Source organism: Trametes versicolor (genome assembly GCF_000271585.1).
Source record: "Trametes versicolor FP-101664 SS1 unplaced genomic scaffold TRAVEscaffold_10, whole genome shotgun sequence".
Lineage (NCBI taxonomy): Eukaryota > Fungi > Basidiomycota > Agaricomycetes > Polyporales > Polyporaceae > Trametes > Trametes versicolor.
The window spans coordinates 2,322,400-2,339,439 of NW_007360330.1; the positions used below are offsets into that span (position 1 = coordinate 2,322,400).

Genomic DNA, 17,040 nt, shown 5'->3' on the forward strand with positions numbered 1-17,040 from the left:
AGAGGGGGCGGTGTACCTTCGTTACTGCTTTAGGTATCAATCGCACTTGGACGGTGAACTAGTCAACGCCGCATGTATTCACGTCCGATGATGAAGCACCCGCCTCATGATTAAACGATCTCAGGCGCCCAAGGGACCACCTTAAGTATCCCCTTCGCGCGCAGCTCCGGCATCGCTGCCGGCAACGCCGACGAGCTCCCGTCCATGTCGAAACAAAGATCCTCACGAATCATTACCTCAACCCGCTCCAAATGTTCAAACCGCCCGGCCAGCGCGGAGTCTAGCCCGAGCAGCCCGAGCGACGTCGCATTGTCGAACTCCGCCAGCCAGCGCGTGTCCAAGCGCCAAAACCTCAGCGTGAGCACGCGGATGGTCGCGGGGATGTGCGCGAGGAGCGCGTGGCAGGCCTGGTCTACCGAAGGGTGCCGGGTGTCCATCCAGCCTGGTGCAGGGCGCGTGTCGGACCGGTGTATGAGGATGTCGAGGGTGAGGGACCTGAGGGACGTACACACTCCCAGGTTGAGGGCGCGCCAATGCTCTTTGAGCGTGTTGATCAGCACATGCGAAGCGGTAAACCTGCGGAATGCAAGATACACACCTGGAGGGTCTGCATTGGGTCCAATCTGAGGAAGGGACAAGAGGAACGGGACGTGAATGTGCAGCGCGTCGCGGGCCGCACTCTCCACTAGCGCGCCGAACGTGAGCCGCACTTCGGCCGCTGACTTATGCACCACTTGTGCGCCGAAGCACTCCAGCTCAAGTGAGCGGAGGCAACCGGGGGCAAGGAACGCGCAAAGGGGGTCAAAGAGGACCCTGATTGAGAGGGGGGTGTCGACTTGGCTGAGGTCTCCGGCAATAAGCGTGGCCACATTGAGTGTGCGGATAGGGCGCGTGCATTTGGGGACCGGGAGTCCTGGGGTGGGAATTTGCATTGCGAGTAGCTCCACGGTGTTGATGAAATCAAAGACCGAGATGATACTCAGGATTGCTACCAGACTCGGACTCGCCTCGGTTGGCCACGGGACGGAACAGCGCTCGAGGGTCAGCTTCTCCAGCGTGCGATTAGGGAGATGGTTTGGAGTATCTGGAGCGGAGTCCGGCGACTCGTCGTCGAGCCAGAGGTCGTAGAGGTGAAGCTCCTGCAGACGGGGAAGTAGTGTTACGAGGACGCAGAGTTCGGTGCGTCCGACGATCGGGACGTCATCCTGGGGTTTTAAGCGGTACGTCCATTTGCCAGTGTATGCGAACTTGAGCTGAAGCTTGCGTACGTAGAGAGCAATTTCCGGGTGCATCTCCAAGAATCCGTGGAAGTCGAGGAAGTCGTACTTGGACACGACCTTCAGGGAAGCGAAGAGATACGGGAGGAAGATTTCGTGCCATAGGCGTGATACCCACGAGCAGGCGAGGATGGTCTCCTTGTCTTCCCCTACGCTTTCCAAAATGACGTCGATTAGCTCAACGGGAAGCTGGCCAATGCCGCGTGAGTCTGGTCCGTTGCTGCTTTTGGTTTTGGCCGCCGAGTCCATGCCGTGTATTGCGAGTGTATCAGTGAGTGCTTGTTGTAGAGAACGGACGGCGGGGAGGAGGATACTTAAATACCAAACAGCAGTGGCGGTGCGCTGTGTGCCACTCACCCGACTACAACAAAATTCTGAAAGCGGATGAAAGGCACATTTGCCTTGTATCTGAAGTGGAATCATCAGCCAAGTTAACAACTCCATCGAAGTATGTACACATGAGGCTGCGACGAGCTCATGGGGGACGAGTCATCAAATTATGGCGAGACGGACGGACCCAGCCTGAGACTCCGACTCACTGGAACTCTGTGGCAAGTTGTGTGAGGGAATCCTTAGACCTATAGTGCTTTTACGGGACTGTAGGGTTTAAAAACTTGTACATTTGCCGTGCTAGTGACCGTCGACAATGTTCTTTGTTGTGAGTACATAGTTTCACACGATCAATGGAGGGCCACTTAGCGCAAGTGTACGTTTTGTATTAAAAACTATCAGACGTGACCAGAAAGTCGCGATAGCGCCATGTACCGTAAGGCCGGCGGAGTTTGAGTATCCAGAAGGGAGTAGTATCTCTCCATGCAACTAGTTCAAGCGATCCGTGTCGCGGTTCAGCGTCAAGCGCTAAGCGCTACAACGTGTGATCGTTTAGGGCAGGTCTCCTAGAACTTGTGTGCTCTTCCCGCTGCGGCTAAGCTCGTGCAAGTTCTGGCGTAGTGGAACAAGTGATAAAATATATGTATCTCAGGCTGACTTACCTCGATACCATTTGGTGGGTTTGCGAGCTGTTTTCCAAATGCCCAAACTCAATCACACTGTACAAGCTTGGAACAGCCCCCCTTACATAGCAACTTGACGCAGTGGAAGCGTGCAGGGCTCATAACCCTGAAGTCCCTGGATCGAAACCAGGAGTTGCTATTTTTTGTTGGAACAGCTTCTGCCGAATGCTGTGCTGTTCAACGTTTCTGTAGGCTGCCGCCGGGCTTCGTGGCGCCGTTCGTCTCGCCGCCATGTTCGCGTTCACCGCCTCGAGCTCTGATGCGCCCATCACATTATCCGAGCCTTTCGATGTCTTTCCCGGTCGTCTTGACTCTTGAGAAAAGCATGCCAGTAAGCGAAGAACTACACAATTCAAACTCTTCGTAAGTGGAATCACATTTTCGCCAGGCCTTCTACCGTTATCCTGTACCGTGATATACATAGGTTGTGGGCGCTGTGATTGCAGAAATTGACGATCTGTTCTTGCTCACGAGATGCCAACTCACACAGGTAACCGGGTACTGCGATCCTGGGAACAATGCATATTTCCTACCGGTGAGCCCGGATTTTCCCATGCATTGTGATGCAATGTATATCAAGCTGAACGTGCTCGAGCCTGGGAATGTGTCAGGAAGGTGCCGGAAACCAACTGCCAACGCACCAAAACGGCATGCCAATTAAATTTCGTCCTCGCGCGCGCTGTGCTCCCCGAAGTCCAGGTGATTCCCCTGAACTGAACGTCATGCTCGACGTCTCCCGTGCGATCCTGCCGCTCTTGCTCCTATTGGCCTTCTTCGCTCTCAAGAAGTACCTTGCGTACCGGGAGATCGTGCGCACCATAAAGTTTGTGTTCCCCGTTGTCACCGTACGGTCGCGGCAAAAACTGATACCGGGCTGCCACCCAGTGACTGGCCCGGCTTCCGCACGGTCTTCAGCGAACGGTTTCTTTTCTTCCCATTTCGGGTGCGCGGGATCTCTCCTGGCCATCAGTGGCCGTTCTACTCCAAGCACGCCGAGTTCGCGAGGGCGGGATGGGATGTGGTTGCTTCGGTACGTTCGAAAAGCATTCGGAGATGGCTGTGCAACTCATCTTCATTCCGGGCTTCTAGGTTAATCTCCTCCCCTCGCCTGATTTGACGCTGTATGTCGCGGACCCCGCGATTGCCAAGGTACGAGACGCAGGCATTGTACTTTGAAGCCGCGTTGTGAACCCAGGTCGTGTTTGGCCCCGTAGGAGATCATTGGTGCGCGCGCACGCTTCCCGAAGCCACTGGAGACCTATGCGCTGCTCGCGACTTTCGGGACGAACATCCTTGTCACGGAGGGAGAGGAATGGAAGCGGCAACGGAAGATCGCCGCGCCTGCATTCTCGGAGGTACGTTCAGTCCTATCTTAGGCTCTTTCCCATCCTCTCGTCAAACACGACACCCGAATTGCGGCTGTATACTCCAAGTGTCACCCAACACGCGTCCGCGCGCCCCATCATTATTCGCGAGAGCGTACTCCGCGCTTGCTTGGGTTTTCGAGACCCGCCTGCACACCCCTCCATCGCTGACCCTCACTTGAACGGTACGAATCGCGTTGCGCGTCAGACAGACGCGTCTCGTGCGCGACGCAGCCAGCTCCGGTAGTGTTCGGGTTTCGAGCCGGGCACCAGATAGAACTCTCCGTGCAGCGATACCGTAGCTCGGAAGGAAACAGTATTCTGACTTGATTTTGTCGCAGCGGAACAACAAGCTCGTCTGGGACGAATCCTTCCGCATCGTGGACGACATGTTTAAGAACGTCTGGCAAAACAAGGACGTCATCGAGCTCGACCACGTCATGGACCTCACCGTCCCCGTATGTTCCTCCCGCAGCCCCGTCTACCCCGCGCGGCATGCTTACACTCCGCGCGACTGCAGATTACGCTCATGGTCATTGGCGCGGCGAGCTTCGGACGGCGGATGTCGTGGAACGAAGATCGCATCGCGCCCGCGGGGCACACGATGACGTTCAAAGACGCGCTCCATGAGGTGTCGCACAGGCTGTTCCTGAGCATCATCTTCCCACAATGGGTGCTGCGCCTCGGGAATGCGAAGATGCGCTACTTTGCGCGCGCGTATGGCGAACTTGATGTGCGTGTTTACTCTGCTCTTCTGGGTAAGTGGGGTAACTGACTTGGAGCGCTTTTTTGTGCGGGGCAGACATATTTGAAGGAGATGGTACAGGAGCGCCGGGAGCTTGGGAAGAAGCAGGAGAGCCATGACTTGTTCAACAGCTTGCTGGACGCGAACGAGGGCGAGCTGGAGAGCGACGCGAGGTTGACGGATAGCGCGCTTCTTGGTGCGTCTCCGGCTGCGCATACTACCAAGTGCGCATCCTATTGACACTGACAAACACAGGGAACGTCTTTGTGTTCTTGGTCGCGGGTTACGAGGTGTGTCTTGTCATATGCATGTTTCGTCGTCTTGCCACGCGACTGACGCGCGCACGCGCAGACCACGTCCCACACACTTGCATACGCGTTCATCTTCCTCGCGCTCTACCAGGAAGAGCAGGAGAAGTTCTACCAAAGCCTCAAGGCGGCGATACCCGCAGACAGAGCTCCTGTACGCCCTCTTCCTCTCCCCCATCCGTCTTGAGCACTCATTTCGTATGCTAGGCATACGAGGAACTGAGCTCGTTCGTCTACTCCCTAGCGTACGTCCTTTTCCTTCCACCATCGTTCTTCAGCCCATACATCTTGACTTGACTTGTTCTCCCGCAACGCAGCGTGTTCAACGAGACGCTCCGGCACTTCCCGCCAGTCATCGGCATCCCGAAGTCAAACGTAGAGGACACGGTGATCACAGTCACGAACGCGGCGGGCGAGAAGCGCAGCCTGCCCATCCCGCGTGGCACGTACATCGCGATCTGCACGCCCGGTCTGCACAACAACCGTAAGCCCCGCCCTGTCTCTCGCAGTATCGTTGACCTTGGTTGATGGAGATGTGGGCAGCGCGGTACTGGGACGACCCGGAGGCGTTCAAGCCGGAGCGGTTCTTGGGTAACTATCCCCGCGACGCGTTCCTGCCGTTCAGCGGCGGGCCGCGTGGGTGTATCGGGCGCGGGTGCGTTCTCATCATACCTTCGGCCTTTTCTGTACTCACAAATCAAACTGATCTGACGCTATAGGTTTGCGGAAACGGAGGCGGTCGCGGTGTTGACGGCGATCATGTCTAAGTACAAGGTCGAGGTGCGCGAGGAAGCGCGCTTCGCGGGCGAGACCTTCGCACAGCGCAAGGCACGGCTTTTCAAGAGCCAGCATAGTCTGACCGTCTAGTGGGTTTTTGCCCGCTTGTGTTTCTAATGAGGATAAGGTGCTGACGCGATTATCGCAGCCCGGAGCGCGCTCCGCTGGTATTCCGGCGCCGATGAGCTTTGCCATAATTCGGCGGAGCGCGTGTTTCGCGGTGAATTGGAGAGTACGGGAGCATAGATGTTGCATCGGTAGCGATGTAGTAACTTATTCCTTTACGATTTGGATTCCGTTTGGCTGATATCAAACTGTGTCACATCCGTATGGGGAGTACATGGCCTGAGGTCACACTGGCAGGCGAGCGTGCGCGTGGCCTTGTCGTATCCACTCACCGGGAGGTCGTCTTTCACCTCAGCAAATCAGTGGAAATCTAGTACGGGAGTATGGTCGTAGCGCTATCATGACTTATGTTGGACTGGGCCGCCAGGAGTAAGTGCATCTGTCCCGTAGAGTGGCGTCGTGTCATGGGGGCAAATAGATGGCCGAAACACTAGATATACGTTACAGGTTTTATACAAGGTCCCCACAGTGTTATTTCCATATCCAATCCTCGTCGCCCAAGACATCAACATACAGTACATATTCACAGTCGTCAGGCTCGAAACTTACGCGGATCTCATCTCAGCAGGAACTCGGTCGTAGGCGATCTATAGTCCATGTGAATCACGGCCACACCCACTACGTACTGCACCGCATCCCCCGTCGTTATCGCAACGATGGCCGGCGCGCCGAAAACCCATCTCACCCCATGCGAGACGCAGATGGTCCCCTCGGCGCCCTCAGGCAGCTTCGTCTGCGGATAGAAGATGCAGCCTTCCATGGTGTGCCATCCACCATCGCCCGTGAAGCCCATGGTCTTCAGGACTGCATAAGACTTCTCCTGCAGAGTCATGCTGGCATCCACGTCCTCTGGTACGTCGTGGTAGTCTGCGACATGCTTCATCCACAGACGTATGTGGTCTAGCAACTCCTGCTCCATTTGCACTTCTGCGGGGTCGCGTCGGGCTACGAGCGGGAAGACGATGACGTCGTTCAGCAAGACGCCGTCGTCGACCTTCTTGCCGGGAAGCTCGTCGCCGAAACAATGCCACGTCAGGATGCTCTGGAAGTCGCTTGGTATGGGCCGCCAGCCAAGTCCAGGGCGCGAGTCGCGGGGTGCGGTGCAGAACATGAACGAGTAGTCGCCCTTCTCCTCGGAGAGCTCCATAAAGCGCTCCGCGAGCTGCGTCACCGTCGGGCTCGTCGCGCGCGCGGAGGGACGCGCAGTGAGCGCCCCAATCATGCTGTAGAACCGGTTCTGCGGCGTGATGTGCGCGCGGTAGTCCATCCCGCAGATGATGCGCAGCGCGGAGCGGTGCCCGTAGTCGGACGTCACCCAGTCCGCGAGCAGCTCCTGGAAGTTGTCCGCGTGCGGGTAGAAGAGGCGGATCCCGTTGTGCAGCGTGAGCTTGTCCGAGCGCCCCCAGCGGTCGATGTATTCGCCCACGGTGTTGAGGACCTGCATCCCGGGGACCGATTGCTGCGGGGCGGCGCCTTCGGGCGTGTGGGCGGTGAACCATAGCGAGCGGCTGTTCACAAGCTCCTGGTACGTCCAGACGCTCCGGATCCACTCGTCGGCCTCGAGCACGTCGAGCGGGGCGGAGGGCGTCTTCGCGGGGCGGGGCGTGATCACGAGGAAGTCCCGCATCTCCTCGACCGCGGTGAGGGACTCGGGCGCGAGCACGGAGACGACAGCGTCGGCGCGCGCGAAGAGGAAACCGAGGCTCTCGAGCGTCGCGCGCTTCTTCGCGCGTTCGGTGGGCACGCAGAACGCGTCGATCCAGATGGGGCGCCGGGGGATGCAGCGCGCGGTGGCAGCGAATGCGGCGAGCGTGCGGTCGGACATCTCGATAGAGGGGTGGACGGGATTGGGGACGCGTCCGGAGCCCCAGACGTAGGACACGCACACGTATTGGGGCAGGGTCTCGGAGTTGATGTCGAGCGGCTCGCTGAGCGTCCAGTGCTTGCCGTCGATTGAGATGGTGTAGGCGTTCGGGGCCCTAGAGGGCGAGTCTGTCTCAGTCATAAGGCGGAGCTCCATCGTACAGGGAACACTGGGCTACGTGCGCCGCCTAGGTCAGTTCCGAATCCTGTGGCATGTATGCTGAGATGCAGCTTACAGGCTCTTGCTCCTTGACGTCCTGTTGGTCCGAGACGGCCTCCTTGGTCGTTGATGGAAGCGAAGATTCGGTATAACCGTCCTGCGCGGGAGTATCGCCCCACCACATGCGCATCAGCTATGGGCGGGGTTTATCTGTGAGTGTTGCGAGAGGTCGAGTGTATCAACGAACACGTACTCGTGACCACGAAATGCCCATCTTGATGGTCGGCTGTCGAGTAACAAGCTCGCTTTGTGGGCACTGGCTGGGTTTTGCGGCAGGCTCGGACCAGCGAGTTGCGTGTTGGTGGCAAGGAGCAACGTGTCCTGGGATCGATCAAGGTGCCAGTGCGTTCGACAGCTGAGGCTGTCCATCTACAGGCGTGACGCAGTCACGAAAGAACGAGGATGGGCGGTTAAGAGTTCCTGCAATTCTGGAGCAATCAGTAACGCATAAGAGTCTCTTATTAGGGTTGCAAGTGCTTGTAGCAGCCACGAAGATCTTCGGGTTTATGTGGCGTCTTGGAATCGTTGAAAAAAGAACTGGATTACGCGAGCATGCGGCGTTGTCATACTAAACTCGAAAGTGCTGCAGCCCAAATCTGGGGACCACCTAGCGGCAGTGATGCACAGATAGTTTACGATTTTCTTGTCCGTGTTCGAGATATGTTGACCCGGGTGAATGTTGCTGCTGGTGGGGCCGCTACCAGCTCGAGGGAGAGACTCAGTTTGTGTTGGAATACGGCGGAGCCTCTAGAAAGAGGACGTTAGCTGGCATTGCTTCGAAGCACACAGACGACACGTACTGAAAATTTGGGCCAATATTGATGTCCTATACACGAGTTTGGTTTGTACATAAGGGAAGGAGGGTGCCAGTGGGAGTACTTGGGTGACGAAAGAAATAGGGAGACGCCCTAAACCATCACACGTGGCACTATAGCGCTCGTCGCTGGCGGCGGCGATCGCAAACTCAGGCTGATTCAACACAACACCCTCCCGGAAACTGCCCCTCTGAGGCCCACATCAACACTGAGCGGCGGCCTGTCCAGTAAATCAATACCTGGAACATATATACAGAAGGCCTGCAAGTCAAATGTCAAGGATGCGAGATAAGCGCGTAGCACCTGCCCTGGCAGTGCGCAGTGCGCACTTTGGTTCCGCGGCTGAGCTTGGACATAGGCCCTCTTCCAAAACTTTGAACTCCCCCTTCTGCAACACTGATTCTCATCTCGCGTTCAGGGAAAGTGCGATAATTTCTTGTAATCTCTATGGGACTCTGCCAAGCCATTTCTTCATGCTTTCGTCAACAGTGATGGCAGAGTCTGCGTCAAGTAAGTCACCGTGCTCGGGCTAATCTCTATTAGCGTTACGTCTATCCAGCTAACATTTGGACGTCCATGACAGGGATAGCGTGCCGCCAGAGCTCGCCGCAGCATGGCGTGCGCATGTAGCCTGCGAGTACGCTGAATGAGCGTGGGATCGTGTTTACGGAATACGTTACTCACCGCCGCGCATCTCGTACGAGTCGTACTCACCGCCACTTCGCACAGGTGTTTGTAGGCTCTCCCCCTCGCCGTCGCTGGGTTCTCTCTCTGCGTTGACCGTACCCACTTACCACAAAGCTTACAAGGTCTACCACCCCTGTCGCACCCTGTGATCCTATTGCGGCAGAGGATCATGTGTGCGCTGACAGCTTGGCGTGTTGCCGGTGGGATATCTCGTAAATCGAACCGCCAACCTATCCTTCTGTCGGCGCAATATGAGGAACCCTATCCACTTCCGCGCCCTTCCCTGCGATATATAAACTGACGGACCGGCAACTCTCGCTAGCTGCTTGGCCCCGTTTCCACGCCCCAAGCATCATGATCTCTCAAGCCGTTGTCCCCCTCATCTTTCTCTTGCTGCTCTATGCTGTCAAGAGGTATACCGCGTGTCGACAGCTTGTTCGCACCGTAAAGTATGTACTCCCACCTCGCTCTCTGTTGTCGTGGGTACGACGCTCACCGGGCTGCAGCGGCTGGCCCGGTTTCCGCACGGTCTTCAACGACCGGTTTCTGTTTTTCCCATTCCGGGTACGCGGGATCTCTCCCGGCGCGCAGTGGCCGTTCTACTCCAAGCACGCCGACTTCGCGAAGGCAGGGTGGGATGTGATCGCCTTGGTGCGTCAGAAATGTACTCAGACTCATAAATAGCTGTGAGGCTTACCGCTGGTCTATGCAACGGTTCCCCAGGTAAACGCTCTCCCTTCACCCGAGTTATCCCTGTATGTTGCGGATGCCGCTATTGCAAAGGTGCGAGACGCGTTTTGCGATACTACGAGTATTGTTTTGTGTTGACGCCCGAGATCGTACCCTTTCTACAGGAGGTCATGGGTGCGCGCGCACGCTTCCCGAAGCCTACCGATGTGTATGAGCTGCTCGCGACGTTTGGTACGAACATCCTCGTCACCGAGGGGGAAGAATGGAAACGGCAACGGAAGATTGCTGCACCAGCGTTTTCTGAGGTGTGCGCACACCTATGTTACGCCCATTCACCGTGTGATGGCAGACACCTCGTACTCACGCCCGTCGTAGAGGAACAATAAACTCGTATGGGATGAGTCACTCCGCATCGTGAACGACATGTTCGAAAACCTGTGGGGCGACAAGGACGCCGTCGAGCTCGATCATGTCCTGGACATCACCATCCCCGTAAGCCTCCTCGCACCTCCGCCTCCAGCACACACGCGCACCTCTATAACCCCCCGCAGATTACGCTCATGGTCATCGGTGCGGCGAGCTTTGGACGGCGCATGTCGTGGAAGGAGGACGGTGCCATGCACATGGGACACTCGCTTACCTTCAAAGACGCATTGCTCGAGGTGTCGAACCGACTCGTTCTCAGTCTTCTCTTCCCACAGTGGCTTCTCCGCTTCGGTACTCCGGGCATGCGCTCTTATGCCCGTGCATACGACGAACTCAGCGTCAGTCTTACAGTGGTACCTCTATACTTTGGATAGCTAACCTAGCATATGGTCGAGCAGAGATATCTGGACGAGATGGTGCAGGAACGCCGGACGTCGACGAATAACGAGGAGCGTTACGATCTGTTCAGCAGTCTACTTGAAGCAAACGAGGCCCAACTCGAGGGCGACACGAAGTTGTCTGACAAGGCCCTTCTTGGTGCGTCCGGAGCTACGCATGTCCTGACCTTATTCAAGTTCTTACACTGATGCCGGTCCGCACAGGAAATGTGTTCCTGTTCTTGGTTGCCGGTCATGACGTATATCTGCCCTTACTCATACATCAGCTGAGAGATGAAGGCTAACATGAACACATATAGACCACGTCACACACGCTCGCGTATGCGCTCATATTCCTCGCGCTGTACCAGGAGGAGCAGGACAAGTTTTACAAGAACATTATGGCCGTCATGCCGAAGGACAGAGCCCTAGTCCGTCTTTCCTCGCCTCCGTATCCTGCATATCGCTGCACGGCGCTGACTCGATCTCTGCCACTCTCCGTAGAGATACGAGGACATGGGATCCTTCTCCTACTCTTTAGCGTACGTCGCGTACCTTTGTGTCCCTCAACTAGTCTTTGCTGACACACTCCCTCTGGTACATACTGCAGCGTGTTCAACGAAACGCTGCGGCACTTCCCGCCCGTCATCGGTATCCCAAAATACAGCGCAGAAGACACCGTATTGACCACGACGAGCGCCACGGGTGAGCAGGCGCGCCTGCCCGTCCCGCGCGGGACGTACATCACGATCTCCGCGTCCGCACTGCATCATAACCGTATGTGCCCATCTCGTGGGCACGCCCAACTATGTGACGCTCATTGACGTATCTCGCGTCGCGCAGCGCGCTACTGGGACGACCCAGACGCGTTCAAGCCGGAGCGGTTCCTGAGTAACTATCCGCGCGACGCGTTTGTGCCGTTCAGCGCCGGCCCGCGCGGGTGCATCGGCCGCGGGTGCGCTCATATGCTGGTGTCGCCACTATCTCGCCCACGAACTAATATTGCGCTCTAGCTTTGCGGAGACTGAAGCGGTCGCGGTGCTTACAACAATCATGTCGCGATACAAGGTCGAGGTGCGTGAGGAGGCGCGCTTCGCGGGGGAAACGTTCGCGCAGCGCAAAGCGCGGCTGCTGAAGAGCCAGCACAGTCTGACCGTCTAGTGCGTCTTGCCTGCTTTCTTGTGCACCTTGGCAAGAGTGTTGCTGATTGTTGCCGTAGCCCGGAGCGCGCACCATTGGTCTTTAGGCGCAGGTGAACGCGGCTCGTTGGAGCTTGAGACTGGATAATAGTAGGGGAGACTACTTAGTGTAAATATTCCCAACTCAGTGGCGGGACAGAGTTTTGAAGACATACAGTACAATATTTGTGTTCAACTCTTCCCTATAGCGGATGACTTTGCTGCAGACAAACTGCACTACTTTAAGTCTAAGTGAAGGACAATTTCAGCTTTCGATTCGCTATGTAATTGCTACTGATAAGGAAAACCCGCGCACCGCCACCACCGTCCCAACGGTACTTGCCTCCCATGTGTATAACTATCCTCTGCCCACATCCTTTGCGGAGTCGACAACTGCCTCCATCAATACGCCTGTGCCACTCAGAAAGGATGAGTACGACGAAAGAGGAACATAACATTCACGTGGCAGGCAGTACCGTTCCAGACTCCCCACATGGCATTCACAGACTTCCTTTTGAGCTCCTCGACCTTGTTCTGCAAAACATACGGGAAGACAAACTCAGCATCCTCGCCTGCTCCCACGTATCGCGTGCGTGGAACCAGGTCGCCATCCCGTATTTCTTCGCTTTCCTGAAGATCACGTTCAAGTTCAATTTCGCCAATTTCGAAGCGTTCCTACAAGCCAACGCCGACCTCGCATGGCACATACGCAAGCTTCACCTCACGTTTGCATACACCTCATGGACACCACGTCACAAACTCCGAGACGACTTACCTGTCATCGGACGCGCTCAGCTGAGCGACCTGGTGATGCTACTTCCTCGCCTGCGGGAGCTTCAATTGGGTGATTGACTCGCTAAACGCTATCCAAGACGCCCCAGACCATCTACCCACACAAAGGCTGAAGAATCTGACCATCGAGAATTGTCGTGCTCCGATCGGGTATCCTTCCTTAGTAGCGGTCTTGGATATTGTCACACTCTTCGCATCTGTCGACACTGTGAAGCTAGCCCGGTTGCATATCCCCTATAGGCCCTTGGACCCCGCACGCCGCATCAGCACAGTCTCCGTGGGCACATTCATTACCCAGGATGTGGGCCTCCCACCCGTATCGGAAGCAAGCACCCTCTACAACCTCCTGCGCGAATGCCTCGTCCCAGGGCGCCTCCGCTCGCTTCAGCTCGAGTGTGTGAGTGGCCAACGGACGCGCAGGATAGAGCAGTTACGCAGCTTCGGCCAGCTAGTGGAGAGCGCGGCCCGCAGTGCGGCGCACATCCATCTCCCGTTCCTCGTGGCAGTCCCTATCAGGCCCAACGAACATGATCCAGGTGCGCTCTGCCGACCCGCGGCCGTACGACACATGCTGACCTGCGCGTTCACAGAGCATTGGCTCGCGCTCAATCTCCACGCGTGTACTTCCCTCAGGACCCTCTCGGTTGAGCTTGCTGTACCTCCCGCAGACTTGACGGATATACCGCACGTCCCGCTCGCCGAGGTCTGCATCGCGCTCCTCGCGAATATCCCCACGACCGTGCGCGTGCTCACCATCAAGCTCTGGTGTTTGAACGCGTACTGGCAGATACAGATCGCCGACGTGACCACGCTCGGACTGCATGCCCTCGATGATGCGCTGGCTGAGCGGGTCGAGGTGATGCTACACGCGCAACATGGGGCGTACATGGTAGAGTGCGCCCTGGCGCTGCCTACGGCTATGCCGAAGCTGCATGCGAAGGGGGCGCTTGCTGTGGTCGACTGGGTGCCTTAACTATCTTCAATCTGACAGCGCACAGGGCCTAAGGCGACAGAGCAAGTACGTCGCCGGTATCGCTTTCTCTCCATATCTTTCTATCAACATGATTCTGAATGGCAGTGACTGTATAGAAGTCTCGCTTGGCAACGAACAACGTGGATCGCCATCGTGACCTTGACTCCAACGCGCGCCAGCCAAAGTACCGGCTGAGTCCAGTAGACCAGAATGAGTCGTAGGAGTGGAATATCCATGTCCTGGATGCCAATCTCTCCTTTTTCGCCATGACAAGGCCCTCATGTGCTTTCCGAACGATGATTTGCGCCGTAAGTGCGATCAGGTATCGCCTTATCGGAATACGGCAAACGTCTTACTCTGCGCCCTCTTCAGTCACATCCACCGTGCTCTCTGACAGATTGAAGCCTAAGTGGCCTACATTGGGCTTCAGCTGCTCGGAACCCAATATGCTTCTCAGCAGCCTCAAAGTCAAAGGGGGAAATACGCCTACCTCCCCATATGCTTCCCTGCCAGGTACATATATCTGGTTGTGATACGTCCCTTGCCGACTCACTTCCCCCACTGCTATGGCCATAATCTTTCAAGCTACCGTCCCCCTCGCTCTCCTTTTGCTATTCTATGCGATTAGGAAGTATATCGCATATCGTCAAATTGTGCGTACCATAAAGTACGTATCGCTTATCCTCAGGCTGCTGCTCTTGACACTCGAAACGGCGATGCACGGACTTACTCACCCGGCCGCAGCGATTGGCCCGGCTTCCGCACGCTCCTCCACAACCGACAGCTCTTCTTTCCATTTCCTGTGCGTGGGATCTCTCCCGGCTTCCGGTGGTTGTATCACTCCAAGTACGCCGACTTTGCACGAGCAGGATGGGACATCGTGGCTGCGGTGCGTCACATTCGCTGCCGCGAGTGGCAACTCTGCAGCTCATGTTGGTTCACTGTCGCAATGTCTCTTTAGGTGAATGTTTTCCCTCGGCCAGAATTGACACTGTACGTCGCGGACCCCGCCATTGCAAAGGTACGAGACGTGCTCCGCGATACCGCTCGTACCTCACCGAGATCTGCTTCGTCCTTAGGAGATCATGGGAGCGCGAGCACGCTTCCCGAAGCCCCTTGAGGTCTATGAGTCGCTCTCGGCCTTCGGAACCAACATTCTCGTCACCGAGGGGGCCGAATGGAAACGGCAGCGGAAAGTCGCGGCACCAGCTTTCTCCGAGGTGCGTTTACTGATTCCCGTTCGCAGCGAGATAGAACACAATATTTACAGGAGATCATCACAGCGGAATAACGAACTGGTATGGAATGAGACCTTTCGCATCGTGGACGAGATGTTTCAAACTGTCTGGAGGGACAAGGACGTCGTCGAGATCAACCACGTCATAGACCTCACTGACCCCGTAAGTCCCTCTCTCGCCATCACCCACTCCGCGCGTATTGCTAATCCGCCCGATTGCAGATCGGGATGATGGTGATCGGGGTGGCAAGCTTCGGGCGGAGGATGTCGTGGAACGAGGACAATGCTGCGCCCGCGGGATACTCGTTTACTTTCAAGAATGCGCTGCAAGAGGTCTCCAAACGGCTCATTTTTACCATCCTCTTCCCGAAGTGGCTTCTCCGCCTCGGCATTCCGGGCACTGGAATGCGCTTTTATGCACGCGCGTACGACGACCTCAGGGTAAGTCCCACATCTGTCTCTCTGCACTCTGCATAGCTAACTTAACGCACGGTTGGATAGAAGTACCTAGAGGAGATGGTGAAGGAGCGCCGGGAGTCCACAAAGAATCAGGAGCGGCACGATTTGCTGAATAATTTGCTGGACGCAAATGAAAGCGCCCTCGAGAGCGACGCGAAGCTAACGGATGACGCGCTCCTTGGTGTGTGCTTTGTCGTATATGCTGTGACATGCTCCCCCCATTGAAGTTGTTCCACACAGGCAATATCTTCATATTTCTGGTCGCAGGATATGAGGTGCGTCTCGAAGCATACTTATACTTATGCCTCGGAACACGGCTCATGTGAACCCATATAGACTACATCACACACGCTCGCATACGCGTTCATCCTCCTCGCGCTTTATCAAGAAGAACAAGAGAAGTTCTATCAGAGCCTCAGAGCGGCCATGCCAACGGATGGAGCTCCGGTATATCTTTCCTCTTTCCTCCTTCTTCCTCGCTGCTACTCACAACCACTTGGTAGGCATACGAGGAGCTCAGCTCGTTTTCATACGCTCTAGCGTGAGTCCTTTTCTTTATACCGTCCCACCGTCGTACATACTAACTACACTGTCGCAAAACAGAGTGTTCAATGAAACACTACGACACCTTCCGCCAGCGGCCGAGATTCCAAAGTGTAGCGCGGACGATACCGTGTTCATGGTCACGAACGCGGTAGGCGAGAAGCGCAGCCTGGCCGTCCCGCGCGGGACGTATGTCGCGATCTGCCCAACCGGCCTGCACAACAACCGTAAGCTCAATGTCATCCGTCGTGCCCATTCGACGTAATATATGCTGACGAGCTGGCCGCTAGCGCGCTACTGGGACGATCCGGAGGCATTCAAGCCGGCGAGAGTTCTGGGCGACTACCCGCGCGACGCGTTTCTGCCATTCAGCGGTGGCCCGCGCGGATGCATCGGCCGCGGGTACGTGTTGGGCTTATATCTCGAGAACATGTGGTGCTCATTCGCTGAGGAATTTTTGCTCCAGGTTCTCAGAGACAGAGGCAACCGCGGTGCTGACGGCGATCGTGTCTAAGTACAAGGTTGAGGTGCGCGAGGAGGCGTGCTTCGCGGGGGAGACATTCGAGCAGCGCAAGGCGCGGCTGCTGAAAAGCCAACACAGTACGACCATATAGTGAGTTCCTCTTCCGTCCTTTGTGCCACCAGCAGGAGTGATGTTGACCATGCCGACGGGTATTATAGCCCGGAGCGCGCGCCGCTCGTCTTCCGGCGCCGAAGGTGAACAACGCTCATTAGAGCTTGGCACACATTTCTCGAGGAAGTGTTGCTATCTTGTCTGTTTTGGTAAGTTAGCGTGAGAAATGCTATTCTATGCGTCCTTTTGATTTCGATTTTCTTTGTGTTACACGCGCTGGCACAGATACCGTTGTCAACGCTGGCTGAGGTCGGAGGGAGTTGCATAAACATTTGTAGCAGTAGCATCGTGCAGAAGGTCGAGGTGATGCTGGACATGCAGCATAGCACGAACCTGGTAGAGTGCTTCTTGGCGCTTCTGAATGCCATGCCGAAGCTGCATGCGAAGGAGATGCTTGCTGTGGTCGACTGGGTGCCTTAAATGCCTCCAACTTGAATGCGCTGACAGCGAGTTTTATCATCCGAAGTGATCAAATTAGACACTTGCGAGTTGGGCCTCCGCTCGAGGACAACGCTTGAAAGCGGTCTCAATAGTAG

At 56.2% G+C, this 17,040-nt stretch overlaps 4 protein-coding genes and 1 non-coding gene across 5 annotated transcripts; 3 read left to right on the forward strand and 2 right to left on the reverse strand.

Moving 5' to 3' along the window:
- Positions 1-110: 110 nt before the first annotated feature.
- On the reverse strand, positions 111-1,526 carry TRAVEDRAFT_51461 (uncharacterized protein; the record flags this gene model as incomplete). The annotated part of the gene is made up of 1 exon (XM_008043884.1): positions 111-1,526. One exon carries the CDS (start codon positions 1,524-1,526, stop codon positions 111-113), a length of 1,416 nt encoding a protein of 471 aa, XP_008042075.1.
- Positions 1,527-2,357: 831 nt separating this feature from the next.
- Positions 2,358-2,429, forward strand: TRAVEDRAFT_t167. Its single transcript has one exon. It is a non-coding gene; the product is annotated as a tRNA-Met (tRNA).
- Positions 2,430-3,012: 583 nt separating this feature from the next.
- TRAVEDRAFT_130468 (cytochrome P450) lies at positions 3,013-5,669 on the forward strand (the record flags this gene model as incomplete). The annotated part of the gene is made up of 14 exons (XM_008044278.1): positions 3,013-3,113; positions 3,176-3,320; positions 3,380-3,439; positions 3,505-3,645; positions 3,996-4,112; positions 4,175-4,387; positions 4,457-4,595; positions 4,655-4,689; positions 4,751-4,861; positions 4,915-4,952; positions 5,025-5,191; positions 5,251-5,362; positions 5,427-5,573; positions 5,633-5,669. 14 exons carry the CDS (start codon positions 3,013-3,015, stop codon positions 5,667-5,669), a joined length of 1,563 nt encoding a protein of 520 aa, XP_008042469.1.
- Positions 5,670-6,019: 350 nt separating this feature from the next.
- On the reverse strand, positions 6,020-7,954 carry TRAVEDRAFT_60462 (uncharacterized protein). Its single transcript, XM_008044279.1, has 3 exons — positions 7,887-7,954; positions 7,710-7,826; positions 6,020-7,648 (listed from the first exon to the last, which is right to left on the reverse strand). Exons 1-3 carry the CDS (start codon positions 7,905-7,907, stop codon positions 6,167-6,169), a joined length of 1,620 nt encoding a protein of 539 aa, XP_008042470.1. The 5' UTR covers positions 7,908-7,954; the 3' UTR covers positions 6,020-6,166.
- Positions 7,955-9,549: 1,595 nt separating this feature from the next.
- TRAVEDRAFT_131029 (cytochrome P450) lies at positions 9,550-16,591 on the forward strand (the record flags this gene model as incomplete). Its single annotated transcript, XM_008044280.1, has 14 exons — positions 9,550-9,644; positions 9,702-9,846; positions 9,919-9,978; positions 10,050-10,190; positions 10,261-10,377; positions 10,437-10,649; positions 10,710-10,848; positions 10,914-10,948; positions 11,009-11,119; positions 11,193-11,230; positions 11,299-11,465; positions 16,161-16,272; positions 16,337-16,483; positions 16,552-16,591. The coding sequence occupies 14 exons, from the start codon at positions 9,550-9,552 to the stop codon at positions 16,589-16,591; spliced, it is 1,560 nt and encodes a 519-aa protein (XP_008042471.1).
- Between the last annotated feature and the right edge of the window lie 449 nt (positions 16,592-17,040).